At 33.9% G+C, this 15,668-nt stretch overlaps 1 protein-coding gene across 7 annotated transcripts in view; it reads left to right on the top strand.

Moving 5' to 3' along the window:
- The window catches only part of TRPM7 (transient receptor potential cation channel subfamily M member 7), a 111,338-nt gene that overhangs the window by 76,125 nt on the left and 19,545 nt on the right, over positions 1 to 15,668 (top strand). For all 7 annotated transcript variants that reach the window (XR_006602917.1, XR_006602918.1, XM_045067917.1 and 4 more), the window contains exons 24-30: positions 52 to 236; positions 1,055 to 1,187; positions 1,811 to 2,526; positions 4,819 to 4,889; positions 9,283 to 9,379; positions 12,042 to 12,112; positions 14,230 to 14,264. Coding sequence is in view for 5 of the 7 variants with exons in the window: in XM_045067917.1 (XP_044923852.1) it covers positions 52 to 236; positions 1,055 to 1,187; positions 1,811 to 2,526; positions 4,819 to 4,889; positions 9,283 to 9,379; positions 12,042 to 12,112; positions 14,230 to 14,264 (1,308 nt within the window). In the remaining 2 variants the exon portion in view is untranslated. The remainder of the gene's footprint in view (positions 1 to 51; positions 237 to 1,054; positions 1,188 to 1,810; positions 2,527 to 4,818; positions 4,890 to 9,282; positions 9,380 to 12,041; positions 12,113 to 14,229; positions 14,265 to 15,668) is intronic.

Below are 15,668 nucleotides of genomic sequence, written 5' to 3'. Positions count from 1 at the left end.
ATTTTATTATGTGATTTAGCTATGTTTTATTTTTATTCTTTGTTATTCAAGCAATGTGTATTTACAAGTGAAGGCAATTTCCAATATTGTATGGAAGTACCAACGTTATCATTTTATTATGGCTTATCATGAGAAACCTGTTCTGCCTCCACCACTTATCATTCTTAGCCATATAGTTTCTTTGTTTTGCTGCATATGTAAAAGAAGAAAAAAAGATAAGACTTCAGATGGACCAAGTAAGTAAAATATATTAAGGGAAATGAAGGGAAATGTTTTTATTTTATCACTTATCAGTATTACAGTGAAAGTTAAGTATTAATTTTACTCAGAAGACTTAATTGGCTTATTTTACTAATAAAATGCTTTTGTTGAATTTGTCTGAGCATAAAGGAATTTTAAGTATAATAAAATATCTATAAAAGTGTATTTAGTATTAAACTTCTTTTTGAATATGGCATTGTCAGTTTGTTTTTGTTAAAATGGTAATATAAACCATGACATTTGCTGTTCTACAAACTATTTTTTTGCTGCTCTGCAAACAACACTTTCAGTTTATTCTGTATACTACATGAGACTAATCATCATATCTGTGCTTAAAATTTTAAAGTAACTTTCTGTTCTACAAAGTTGATTCTTAAATCCTCTACCTGGATGAGTGAGGGAGAGGAATAAAGAGAGATAGGGGAAGAGTGGTTTTTAAAAATTTATTTTTATTAACATATATGTTATTTGCCCCAAGGGTACAGGTCTGTGAATCACAGGCTTACACATTTCACAGTACTCACCATAGCACATACCCTCCCCAATGTCCATAACCCAACCAGGGGAAGAGTGTTTTGTAGGAAGAGGAAATTAGAAGAAAGGTACCTGAAACTGTTCTGCTGAAGAAAAAAAAATGGAAATACTTGTCCAGTGCTTTAGAAACATTAGAGTAAAAAGAGAAAAAAATTACAGATGATGGATATAGTCTTATGAACCCTAAATCATAAGACTCATGAGCTGTAATTTGATATCTTGATAGGCTTCTTAATTTTTTTTTCTTTTCCCTCCTTAGAACTTTTTTTAACAGAAGAAGATCAAAAGAAACTACATGACTTTGAAGAACAGTGTGTTGAGATGTATTTTAATGAAAAAGATGACAAATTCCATTCTGGGAGTGAAGAGAGAATTCGTGTCACTTTTGAAAGGTTCAGAAGTTCTTTAATTATAATTGATTATGTCACAGTGGATTCTGATATGCCTTATACATGGTCATTGTTCAATTTATGTCAAATAAGTAAGCTTAGTAATAGTTCTATATATCAGAAGATAATTCACTTCTAATATTTAGTATAAGTCAGTAAGTCAGTTTCTTATTATTTTTTAACATTTGTTACAGAGGACAGAAGAATTAATGTTCTTTACTAGTCAGTGAAGAAAAGTGAAACTATATTTTAAAGCTTTTTTTTTCTTGTGGCTTTGCTACATTCTGGAAGCCGATAGTATAGTTATAATAATGGTAATGGTATTTCTATGTATATGTAACTTTATACTCATTTTCATGTGTCTTACTTTGATGTGGGCAAATTATAATAATAACAAAAATGTTTTTTGAAATCTTGATTTTATTATAATAAAATCAGCACCAGACCCTTTTTAAACATTAGGTGTGTCTTTTATAAAGAAATAAATAATCATTTTATTTTATATCTTAGCTTATTTGAGTGCATGTAAAATTTCTTTTTACTGTTGTCATTTATTGAGATTACAAAAAGAGTCTCCAAAACATTAATTTTTAACATTTATAAAAAGCCTGTGTTTTTCCCTACAGGGTGGAGCAGATGTGCATTCAAATTAAAGAAGTTGGAGATCGTGTCAACTATATAAAAAGATCATTACAGTCGTTAGATTCTCAAATTGGCCATTTGCAAGATCTTTCAGCCCTGACTGTAGATACATTAAAAACACTCACTGCTCAGAAAGCTTCGGAAGCTAGCAAAGTTCACAATGAAATCACACGAGAATTGAGCATTTCCAAACATTTGGCTCAAAATCTTATTGACGATGGCCCTGTAAGACCTTCTGTATGGAAAAAGCACAGTGTTGTAAATACACTTAGCACCTCGCTTCCTCAAGGTGGTCTTGAAAGTACTAATCCCTTTCTTTGTAATATTTTTATGAAAGATGAAAAAGATCCCCAATGTAATATATTTGGTCAGGATTTACCTGTGATACCCCAGAGAAAAGAATTCAATTTCCCAGAGGCTGGTTCCTCTTGTGGTGCCTTATTCCCAAGTGCTATTTCTCCTCCAGAACTGCGACAGAGAATACATGGGGTAGAAATGTTAAAAATGTTCAGTAAAAATCAAAAATTAGGCAGTTCTTCTAACAGCATACCACATCTGTCGTCCCCTCCAACCAAATTTTTTGTTAGTACACCTTCCCAGCCAAGCTGTAAAAGCCACTTAGAAACTGTAACCAAAGATCAAGAAATTGTTTGCGCTAAAGCTGCAGAAGGGGATAATGTAGAATTTGGAGCATTTGTAGGTAAGTTTGGGAAACTAATATTTGTATATCAGTATTATTCTTTTATTAAAATTAACACCTTAGAGATAAAATAAATAGCTAATTAATAAAACCATGTACTTACATGGTTGTGGGGACTGCATTTCATAAAATATAGTTCTAAAACTTTTCAAAGGAATCAGGTGGGGGAAATAGGTTGAATTGAGCTGTAATAGTTGTGTTGGCACATAACCTCTTCAGTGTATTTACTATAATAACATTTATATATAAAACTTACTTGGTCTCTTACTTTTGATTTTGAGACTCTTTTATTGAATTTGGTTAACTTGTTGAAAGAACCTGAGTGATTCATAAATGTTAGATACTTAGGGAATAATAGAAAGGTACAGTGGAAGCTAGATAGAAATAACTGGAAAAGAGCAATATCTTATAAATTGGGTGGCCGTATAATTTTTCATCTGAACCTGTACACTTTTGATAGTGAAAGGGTAAGCTAATAATTACAATTAGGCTAATAGGGAAAGCCAGGACTCTACTTGGAAAGTGAGGATATATGGTCAAACCACTACTGCCCAGAGAGGAGAGCATTTCAGAAAGGAATGATTCGTTCTTACACTTCAGATAGCTAAAGTAAAATAAGGACTGAAAATAAATTTATTTTGGCAATGATAACAAATTAATGGCCTTGGTGGAATCTGTTTCAGTAAGTGGTTGAGGGAGAAGCCAGATTATATTGAAATAAATTGTGAATGGGAGGAGGGAGTGTAAAGAGGAGTACTTGGGGAGCAACTATAAAGCTCACTGTGAAGGTAAAAAGAAAGAAATAACTAATACTGTGGTTTGTAGGTAAGGTTTTTTATTTGTTTTGTTGTTAATGATGGGGGAGACCTAAGCACATTTTAATATTGACAGTGTGCCATATGGAAGAAGGTGAAGAGAGAATATTTCATAGAGCTAGCTAGGTCTCTAGTATTTGGGAGAATATAGTGTTCTAACAGTGTTCCTTTTAGATTAGTAAAGTTTAAAGTATTTAACAAGTTCTTAGATGGGGCGCCTGGGTGGCTCAGTGGGTTGAAGCCTCTTCCTTTGGCTCAGGTCATGATCCAAGAGTCCTGGGATCAAGCCCTGCATTGGGCTCTCTCTTCAGCAGGGAGTCTGCTTCCCCCTTTCTCTCTCTCTCTCTCTTTCTGCCCTGCCTCTCTGCCTACTTGTGATCTCAGTCTGTCAAAAAAATAAATAAAATCTTTAAAAAAAAAAAAAGAAGAAGAAGAAGTTCTTAGAAAACAACTTGAGTGGTTTGTGGGCATGACCAGAATGTTCTGAGGCATGAATGAGGCCCTCTGTCTCTTCAGGTTTGAATTTTTCCATCAGGTAGCTTCCTAACCTGGTCTTAACACTTGTTTGAGCCTTCCTAACTTAGAAGTTTACCTAGGAATGAAAGATGTATGGAGATTGGTCAGAGAATATGGTATGTCTATATAATCTCCACATTGAGGTCAACCCTGTGAATTATCTAGGTACTGAGCATCCTGATCTCTACTGCTAGACTGGGTGAAGTTCACTGTGGATTTATAGAGACAACTTTTCCTACATAAAATCTATCGCAATTTATTTTTTAACAGTATAATACAGTCTGTATGTTAGTATACTGTCATTCGAAATAATATGTGTAGATAACCTACATATTTATTTCTAGGTACGATGTGTGTGTGTATAGTGGATATATTATATGTGTGTGTATATAGTGGATATATATGTATAGTAAATATTATATATGTAATTTTATATTTTAAAAAATAATTTAAAAAATTTATTAACATATAATGTTAATAAACATTAGCCCCAGGGGCACAGGTCTGTGAATCGCCACGTTTACACACTTCACAGCACTCACCATAGCACATACCCTCCCCAGTGTCCATAACCCAACCACCCTCTCCTTACCCACCCGCCCCCCACAACCCTCAGTTTGTTTTGTGAGATTAAGAGTCTCTTTGTAATTTTATATTATTAATAGTGAAAGTAATTGCTTACCTTTTTTCTTTCTAAATTTCAAGCAATTCATATCACATGTAGGGTTGTTTAAGGAGGCCTTTGACTTTTGCTGTTACTATATACTGAACTACTCATCTTCTCTAGCTTCTTGACATATTTTTGGTATATAACCAAAGATCTATAGGAAACTTTTTAGACCCATCAAAACTACTTAGAAAACAATACAAATCACTTTTTTATGTAGGCTTTAGACAATGACATTATTTTGATAAGAAAAAAGTATATATTTTTTGTTGTAATTTTTTTTTTCTCTTTAAGGACACAGAGATAGCATAGATTATTTACAGAAGTTTAAAGAAGCATCGAACAAGATAAAAGAAATATTATCCGTAAGTAAATCCTTACAACAGCACAATTAAATCTTATTTTGCTATTTGGGGATTTAGTTCAAAATAGAACTAAACATTTCAGTAAAAGACAGTTTTAGCAGAGACCATCACCAACATGATTATCCCAAGTATTTAAAAGCTGTACACCATTTAAAAAGAAGAAACAGGGCACCCAGGTGGCTAGTTCACTTAAGCATCTGCCTTAAGCTCAGGTCATGATCTCAAGGTCCTGGGATGGAGGCCCACGTAGGACTCTCAGCTCATTGGAGAGTCTGCTTCTCCCTTTCACTCACCCTTTGTGCTCCCCCCCTTACTTGCTCGCTCACTCTCTCTCAAAAGATAAAGTCTTTTAGAAAAAAAATAAAGAAAAAATCTGCAAATAACCTGCATTTTTAAATTGATGAAAATAAAAAACACCTATTTAACATTTCTCTTTTTTTAAAAATGCTTCTCCCTGTACATTAACCCCATGACTAAATACTAAACTGAACTCTTTCCCAGGCCCAGAATTTTATTAGAACGTAAACCTGTAGCCAAGCAGTAAAAAGCTAAATATGGCAATAACTACAATATAATGTGCAGGTGTAAGATATTCAATAAATGTTAAGTAAATTTTTAAGTGTGTGGAATAATGAGTAAGAAGTATTTCTTAACCGTTGCTTTCATAAATACCCATGATAGTCTTAATATGAGGGAAAGGAACGAGTAGGGAATCCAGTTTTTTTAAAGTTGTGTCTCTTGTTTTATCTTTCAGTTTCTTACAGGGAGGGAGGGCTGACTGGGAATTACAATTTAAAAACAAGACATGGATGGAGTGAAATTGAGCATGCAGATGATAAGGATTAACAAGTAGAACTTCTTTTATGGGAAGACTGACAAAATTGTTGCACAGGTGTTTTGAGCTGGAAAGAAAGACTGCTAAAACTGTTCTCTAACTTAACCATTTAAGAATCTGTGTATTTCATCCTATATAAACTATGCAAATCCTTTTTAATATTAAAGGGGATTTTTAAAAAAGTAGTCTGGGGAGGGTGCTTGGGTGGCTCAGTTGTTTGGGCATCTGCCTTCAGCTTAGGTCATGATCCCAAGGTCCTGGAATTGAGTCCTACATTGGGCTCCTTGTTCAGCAGGGAGCCTTCTCTCCCTGCCTGCTGCTCACCCTACTTGTGCACTCTCTCTCTCTGACAAATAAAATCTTTAAATTAAAAAAAAAAGTGATCTGGGGAGTTGTTGGTACTTGAAGGCGTTTGTTTTTCTAGTAAGGCTGGTGGAAAGCACGATGGAATACATGAGAAAGAGAAGGTTCAGGGTAACCATTGTGTAAAGTTACTAAGAAGTCAAGAGAATACCAGGAATATAATTTCTCGGCTATAGAGTTGAAATAGCATGAATTTTTTTAGTAGCCATATCAGCATTTGGATTTCTGCCAGGAAAACCGAAGGCTATGAATGCGTATGGGGAAAGTAAATCTTTGGAGTGATTCTGACTAGAGGATTGGCATGACACCACAGTAAAAGATTAGAACTACTAACTAATTGGAAATCTTAAGAGTTGTCAAACTCAGCAGCCAGAACCTTAAATTCACCATCTTCTTGCTTAGCAGACATGTTTCTCCTCCTGTATTTCCTGCTTCTGTTAATAACATTAACATTTTGGTTGACTTGGGCAAACTGCACTCCTACTTTCTTCCATTTAATAGCCAAGTCTAAGTCATTTTGCTTCCTAAATGTTTTTTTTTAGTATCTCTGCTTCTCTCAGTCCTCAGTAACAATTACAGTTACTCTGACTTAGGCTGTCATTCTCTAATATGTATTTCATTAAACTTTTAAGATTTTACTTATTTATTTGACAGAGATCACAAGTAGGCAGAGAGGCAAGTAGGGGAGGGGGAAGCATGCTCCCTGCTGAGCAGAGAGCCCGATGCAGGGCTTGATCCTAGGACCCTGGGATCATGACCTGAGCCAAAGGCAGAGACTTTAACCCACTGAGCCACCCAGGCGCCCCTTTCATTTCAACTTTTAAAATGTCTCTAAGCGTGTCACAGTGGCAGTTGAAAGAATTCTATCAGCACGTTCTCGTGGCGTCATTTTGGTATAATGAAGCAGTTGGTGTACACAGGAAGTCATTTAGGATAAATGGATGTTCCTTAATGGGGAAGGGTATATGTGGAGGTTTCCCCACAGATTTCGCCTTTTAACAACGAACCTATTAAATGACCTTAAAGCCAGGACTATGCTAAAAATTTATGAATGGGCAAGTAACTTTCTGGTAAAAGCAAGAAGAAGATACACATTTCTGTGAGGAGGCAGAAAACTGGTAGCTGTGTTTTGAATTAAACAATTTTGAGTAATTTACTTAGAGAAAAAGAACTCAAACTGTAATAATAGAATAATGAGCTCTAGCTCATGGTCATCTAAGACTTGGAGTTCTTGAATGTTTATGATTTATACACCCCTTGAAAATCAAATGAAAGCTATAGATCTTCTTCCCAGAAAAATGCACATACACAAAATTTTTTCTGTTAAGGTATATGGAATTTTACAAATCACCAATCCTGCACTAGAATTTCTGTCACTAGAGTGAAACCGATATGTCATTGCATCGAATAGTATATATCAAGGAAAGCACTTAAATAAAACAAATAAAAAATAGCTAAAACTGGTTTCAAAAGAAACAAATCAGAAAAGAAATTGGAGTTGCTTTGTGACTACAGGTAAAAATGAGAGCACTCTCACTTGGCTGTATAAATCAGCTATATATGAAGAGCACAGAACATCAAAGGTTGAAAAGCCTAATTTTCTTGAGATGTAAGCTAAATCTACTTATTAAAAGTAATAGTTTATCATAGTAACATTTTAAAACTCATTGTTTCTGAAAGGTGGTAGAGGTTTGGGAATATTTTGAAGTTGCATAATAGTGTGTGACCTGTTTATAGTTGAAAACAGTATGAATGTATTGGATGTCCCCACATTAGTTTAATGCAGTTTGTTCATCCAAGAAAAAGTACAGGTAAAAAGAAGAAAGGAAGGGAAAACTAGACTATAAAATACTACTCAGGTAGAACAGTTGAAATAATGAAGATTTAGCTAAACATTTTGGTGACTCCAAAATAACCCTTCTGCAAATAAGAATTTTTTTTTAAGATTTTATTTATTTATTTGACAGAGAGAGAGATCACAAGTAGGCAGAGGAGCAGGCATAGGGGTGGTGGGGAAGGAGGGAAGCAGGCTCCCTGCTGAGCAGAGAGCCTGGTGTGGGGGCTTGACCCCAGGACCCTGAGATCATGACCTGAGCCGAAGGCAGAGGCTTAACCCATTGAGCCACCCAGCGCCCTGCAAATAAGAATTTAATAAGAAGGATTGGATTAGAAATTGTTGAGAAGGAAGATGCTTTGTCAGTAAGTACAAATTGGATAATTGAGTAGAAAAAGTCTGTTTATGTTCTTTTTTTTTTTTTTTTTTTTTTAAGATTTTATTGACTTATTTGACAGAGAGCGAGCACAAGTAGGCAGAGTGGCAGGCAGAGGGAGAGGGAGAAGCAGGCTCTCCCCTGAGCCAGGAGCCTGATGGTGGGGCTCAATCCCAGGACCCTGAGATCATGACCTGAGCCAAAGGCAGCCCCTTAACTGACTGAGCCACCCAGATGCGCCTGTTTATGTTCTTCAGTCACTTCATAAGCTCAGATGAATTCTAACTTTAAACGTAAAAACTCAAATCATTTAAGAAAATAGAAATACTAAGTCAGTAAAATCAGGAGGACTTTCTAAACATTCAAGGAATTTACAATATTAAAGGAAGGATGTGAAGAGATTTAAGTACCAAAAAATGGAAATCATAGATAAGTCAAAGCAGATCTGGAAAAAATTGAAATGTGACATATAATGATCAAATAGATCTTTATTATATATGCAGCTCATATAATCAGTAAGAAAGCTACCCAAAACATTCCTTCTTTCCCATAAAAACCACTCTTCCACGCTCTAAACTGTTATAATCTGTCCATGTTGGTGTAAAATAGCTTTTTGTTTCTTAGGTGAGCTGATAAATGTTTTATTATTTTCCCTACAGTTTTCCGTATTTTCCCCCAATTTTTTATGAAGTTGTATCACTATGAAAAACAATTCATTCAGATTGATTTATGGACAATAAGCAAGTAGGATATTTTGATGTAGTTTTTTTAGATTGTCATTGAAGAAAATTAACTGTGACCTTTTTGGTCACAGTTAATTTACTCTTCAATGTAATTTATTCTTTGGTGTAATTTACTCTTCGGTGTCCAGGTAGATTAAAGCATATTGAACTAAAAATAGATACAGAGACTCTTTTGCTACTTAGAACAATTATTTGAAATTCAGTTTGATTGTTTTTAAATTGTGTATTTGTACAATATGCAGAATGATGTTCCTTCTGAAAACACTTTGAAACATGTGAGTTCTCATGGTGGATTTACTGAATGTCGCAAAACTTCTATTCCTCTTCATTCAGAACAAGGTAATTTCTGACTACATGAATTATATTACCAAACATGCTCATTTAAGCTTTAAATGTATTTTATCTATGTCACACACCTGAAGAGTACATGTTTTCAAGAGTCAGAAAGTGATGATTCTGGTCCATCACTGTTTCTTTAAGCTTGAATAAAATACATAATCCTAATATTATTCTTTTTTTTTAAATTTTTTTAAACAAATTGTTCAGTACATAAAGATGAAATATATAAAGACTTAATTTTTAATGAACCTGCCGATTTTAACTTTTACAAGTGAATCTGTATTTTAATCTTTATAGTCATTTAGTCAAAATATTTTTCTAATTTAACTTTTAAAAATAGCTAATACATTTATTTGTTTCAGAATTGAAATACAAACACATTCAAGCAGTTTGAAAATAGCCTCTTATTTCAGCCTCACATGTAACCACTTTTATTTAACCTCTAGAGTTTCACACTTATGCATCTTATACGGCAGAAGTCTTTTCTTCCTCTCATTTTTTTTAAGATTTTATTTATTTATTTGAGAGATGGAGATCACAAGTAGCAGAGAAGCAGACAGAGAAAGAGGAGGAAGCAGGCTCCTGGGCTGAGTGGAGAGCCCGATGCTGGGCTTGATCTCAGGACCCTGGGATCATGTCCTGAGCTGAAGGCAGAGGCTTTAACCCACTGAGCCACCCAGGTGCCCCTCTTCCTTTCATTTTTACACGGAAAGTAACATATCATACATGCTGTTTTGTACCTTTAATTTTTCACTGGGTAATATAAAGGCCTGGGGATGTTTTCTTATCATACTTTGTTATGAATCAGTTATATATGCATATAAATTTATTAATCACCTTCTCGTTAATGTGCATATAATCTTTATAAGGTTCCTTAAGAAAAACATCACTACGATGTCCACCTGACCATCGTTTCCCTTTTCATTCTCTTTTGGTATAGATCAGTATCAACTTGGATGTTTTCCAGGAATGCAAGTTGGTTTAACGTTAACATAAAAAATATAATTGACGAGGGGTACCTGGCTGGCTCAGTCAGTAGAGCATATGACTCTTGATCTTGGGGTAGTGAGTTCAAGCCCCATGTTGGGTGTGGAACTCACATTAAAAAAGTACACACACACACATATACATATATATGTATATATATTTTATTTATCTCATTTTAAAATAATTATTTATTTGTGTGTGTATATATAATTGAGGCATGATAGTAATAGGTTAGAGGAGAAAAATCGTTTGTTCAGTAGCTACATAAAAGGCATTTGATGAAATTCTGCATCCATTCATTATTAAAACTAGCAAAGTTAGAATGAAGTTTCCTTAATATGAATAAAGGGTATCTATAAAAGGTTATCACAGATACCATATCTCATAATGATACATTGAAAGCCAGGTGGGGAATCAAGGCAGGGATTCTATTACCATTTCTATTTAACATTGTAGCTGGAGAAATAAAGTAAGAAAAAGTAATGGTAGAAGGGTTAGGAGGGAAGAATAAAACTCATTTTCAGTAACAGGGATATTATTTCTGGAGTTAGCACGCTTCTAATTTTGCATCCTAATATTTCAGTTTTAGACAATAACTATTGACCTCCCAGTAAAGAAGGCAAGGATAGAACTCTTCCTTTCCTCTCTCTATTCCCCAAACACACACACACACACACACACACGAGTACATATACACACACATGTTTACTCTTTCCCACCAATATAGTCTTATTGTAATTTTGGCTAGATCAACACTAGGTTCTCTGCTGTTTAACTACATTTCTTCAAGATACTTAGATACTTAATACATCTGTCAGTTTCGTTATCTTGAAAAAGTTTTGCCCAGACTCTTTTAATGAACTTAAATCTGACCTTTCCCCTACCTCTACATTTGGAATAGAGGTTTTGTTCTAAGTTTCTCCATCACATTCATTCTGAGGTTTTTCTTTACTATATCATAAAATTGTGAAATCTGAGGTACTTTAGAATTTAACATCCTGGCTTTTTAAAATAGGCTTAGTTTTAAAGTTTATTTAGGATAAACAAACCCAGATATGATAAAGATGGCATCTAAAATCACAGGAGAAAAGATGAGGTGTTTTTTTCCCATTACTGTAAAATGATGTATGTATAAGATTATTAATTGCAATGTTGTAATGACAGGAATTGAAATCATACCAGATGTCCATCAATAGGAGTTTGGTTATTATTCTGTACTATTATTGTGTACCCATAGTATGAAATTCAATATAGCATCAAAATAGAATAGAGAAATTTTCTGCGTACTGATAATGGAAAGATCTCCAAGCTTAAAGTTATAAAGCCAACAAGAAAAAAACCCAAATATATAATAAATATCATCCTACCATTTATGGTTTAAAAAATGATAGGTGTGTACACACACAAAATATTCATGGTAGGATATACAAGAAATGGAAATATGAAGAGTAAAACTTTTTCCTTCATACTCTTTTTTACTGCCTTTTTACAAAAATAAATAATTTTGATGTCCAGTAAAAAGACCTCTGGCCTTACGCAGTTCTTATCATTAGCAATGTTGGGGAGAAGATAAATTATCTTAAGAAAGTTAAAATGTGTAGAAACACTTGTGTTTGGTGGTTAATATTAAAATAATTTTTAGTTTTGTAACGTATGTTTTAAATTTTTCTTCAAGTGGAAAGTAGCAGTAGAAGGCCATCTACACAAGAAACTCATGAAGTAGATTCCAAAGCAGCTTTACTACCGGTTTGTACATTTCAATTAAATAAATGTGTATTTTAAGGTACATATATTTAAGTATTTAGGTATATATGTATGTATTATTATTTTTATACTTTTATGTATTTCATCATGATAAATGTAGTCTTTAATCCCTACCCCCTATTTATCCCATCCTCCCTCCCATCTTCCTTCTTCCCAAATCATTATTCTCTATAATTAGAGTCTTGTTTTGTCTATCTATGTTTTTGGTTTTTTTTCTTTGCTCATTTATTTTGTTTCTTAATTCCACATATGAGTAATCGTACAGTATGTGTCTTTCTCTAACTTATTTCACTTAGAGTTATACTCTCTAGCTCTATCCATGTTGTTGCAAATGGCAAGGTTTTATTTTTTATGAGTAAATAATATTCCATTGTATATATACCATATCTTCTTTATCCATTCATCTATCACTGGACATTGGGCAGCTTCCATTGTTTGGGTGGTATAAATAATGCTGCAGTAAACATAGGAGTGCATATATTCCTTTGAATTAGTGTTTTGTATTTTTGGCTAAATACCCAATAGTGCAGTTACTACATCAGGGGGTAGTTCTATTTTTAGCTTTCTGAGTAACCTCTGTACTGTCTTCCACAGTGTCTGTGTCAGTTTGCATTCCCACCAGCAGTACAAAAGAGTTCTTTTTTCTTCACATTTTCGCCAACACTTGTTTCTTAATGTTTTTGATTTTTGGCCGTGCTGACAGATGTGATGTGATACCTCATTATAGTTTTGGTTTGCATTTCCCAGTTGATGAGTGATATTGAGCATCTTTTCATGTGCCTGTTGGCCATCTGTATGTCTTCTCATGTCTCCTGCCCATTTTGATTGGATTATCTCTTTTGGGGCTGTTGAGTTGTATGTCTGTGTATATTTTGGATGCTAACCCTTTATCAGTTATGTCATTTGCAAATACATTCTCCCATTCCATAGGTTGCTTTATAGTTTTGTTGATTGTTTCCTTTGCTGTGCAGAAACTTTTTGATGTAGCCCTAGTAGTTTATTTTTGCTTTTATCTCCCTTGCCTCAGGAGATAGATCTAGAAAAATGTTGCTACAGCCAGTGTCGGATTACTGTCTGTGCAGTAGTTAGAAAATTTTAAAGAAAAGTTTATGCAAAAGAAAGAAAGGCAGGAATCCCTTGTTTGTACTGGAACTAATTATATGAAGTCGTTACCAGCCAGCTGAAGTAATATTTGATTTTACAAACACTCTTTAAAAGCATTACTCTGGCAAGCAAGACAAATAGCTTGGGAAAAAGCAGAAAAATTGCTCCTTTACTCAGTCAAGTATAGAAACCACTACTCAAAATTTTTCTGAGTCATCAAGAAATGTTAACTTACATTCTTCTATAAGGAGATAGATAATATTATTGAAAATCCTGTTATCAAAAAATTATTTCAATGAGGAAGGGGAGTTAGTGAACACAGTAAAAGAAAAGATACTATTCAAAAATTTCTCGAAAATTAGAAAAAAAATCTAGAATAAAAAGGAACTCATTGGGAAATATGATAACATAGATCAAGTATAGCTGAATAATTACTAAATTGGATCAGAACATGCAATTATGATTTTATTTAGTCCTATTTCCAACTTGCTGTTGAATAAATTTATTCAAAGATCTACTTTGATACTTTAGCTAGTTATACAGTTAAAATTGGATCAAAAATCTACAGAATAAAAACAATACAAACATATACAGAAAAGAGCTTCAGTGAAATATGCCTACATGTTTTTGAAATTTGTTTATAGTGTGCATGATTTTAATTTTACTCTTTAGGTTTTGTTGTGTTTTTCTTTTGACAGTGGGCACATATTATTTAAGAATATAAATTGTCATCAGAGGAAAACTAGCCAGACTGCAATTATGTTGTAATAAACAACAGTCATGAAATTCTTTATTCTGTCTTGTGGAGTGGCCTTAGGGAAGTTATATACATTTATTATTTTATTAGATCATTTGTATGAAAGTCCTTACTTCACATTAATTTTTCAGCCTTTATTCTTAAAACATAGTGTAGGAAACAAAACAGGGTTAACCATTTATGCTTCATCTAAAGATTTTTTTCTTTAACCTTTGTTTTGTGTTTGTTTTGACTAAAGGATTGGTTACAAGATAGACCATCAAACAGAGACCTGTAAGTAAGCCTTTTCTTAATAACCTGAAAGTATCATAGTTATTGGATGTTGTCTTTTTTCTGTTCTTTGTGCCATTTCTTAAAATACTCCTTTATATATGGATGATTTATTTAATTACTATTTTTAAAAGATTTTAATTTATTTGATAGGGGGAATGAGAGAGAGAGCACAAACCAAGGGGAAGGCAGAGGGAGAAGCAGGCTCCCTGCTGAGCAGGGAGCCCAGTGTGGGTCTCAGTCCCAGGCTGGGATCATGACCTAAGCTGAAGGCAGACGCTTAACCAATTGAGCCACCCAGGCATCTGATGATTGTTTATTTTAGTGCCTTTTGTCTCTACATAGAAGAGATTGGGAAAACTCATTTTTTATGAGTTAGTGTATACATTTTAGTTATTTTGTATAGTTACACTGTTGTTATAGCCATACTGTAATTACTACTCTACTAAAATCTTCCTTATGATGATACAATTATGATTTTATTTAGTCCTATTTCCAACTTGCTATTGAATAAATTTATTCAAAGATCTACTTTGACACTTTAGCTTTGCAGTTGGCTGACTTCTGTGCCCATCATAAGCAACAAGCCTTGCATCTGCTTTTGGAAAGATAATTAGAGTAGTAATTACACAGTATACATTAGAAAGTCTGCATATAGGGAGATCCATGACAAAGCTGACATGGTAATCCAGAATCCAAAGTAGAAACAAAAGACAATCTGATAGGTAATCATCCCAGCAAAGTAAAGAATTTTAGTACAGATTAAGCATAAAGATAAAGAATCAAAGATAATCTATGTGTTTCCAGCCTAAGAATTAGTATTATAGAATTCTAAAGAACATTAAAAAAAAAAAAGTCCTCATGTTTTGATGCCCATTTAATACAGGACACATGGTTGAGTTACTTTCGTATATGGGCTACCTGAGAAAGAAATTATATATTCCACAGTGTTCCCTATTTTCTTCTATCTCCCAGAAATATATGTGAATATATAGAGAAAAAAACCAGATGCCACATAGATATGCAATATTTGGGTTCTTTGGATATTCCGGGCTTGCATGGCATTCGGAAGACCAATCTGTAGTTAGAACTCTTCAGAGTGTATGGTCTTTTATCACCAAAACCGTAGGATGTAAATGCAAAATAGGTACTTGAAGTTAACATTCACTCAGCTAAGAAAAGAATCTCATAGAATGTTGAACCATAGCAATACCCAGAAAGGTGGAGTTGGTTAGCACTCTGGTTCCTGAGAATAGAGTAGTTCATTTGCAAGGGGATGAGGGTGGGGTCAAAATACTTAGTATGCTAAAATATTTATTATTAAGGTGAAAATCAGTGGGAAACATCAGGATCACATCCAAGGTAAGAACTAGAAAGCGATGCAAAAGTTCCCTACTTCAGAGGACC

Source organism: Mustela putorius, unplaced genomic scaffold, assembly GCF_011764305.1.
Source record: "Mustela putorius furo isolate JIRA1106 unplaced genomic scaffold, ASM1176430v1.1 tig00003898_pilon_pilon_pilon, whole genome shotgun sequence".
NCBI classification, from domain to species: domain Eukaryota; kingdom Metazoa; phylum Chordata; class Mammalia; order Carnivora; family Mustelidae; genus Mustela; species Mustela putorius.
This window is presented reverse-complemented; position numbering and strand designations above follow the sequence as displayed.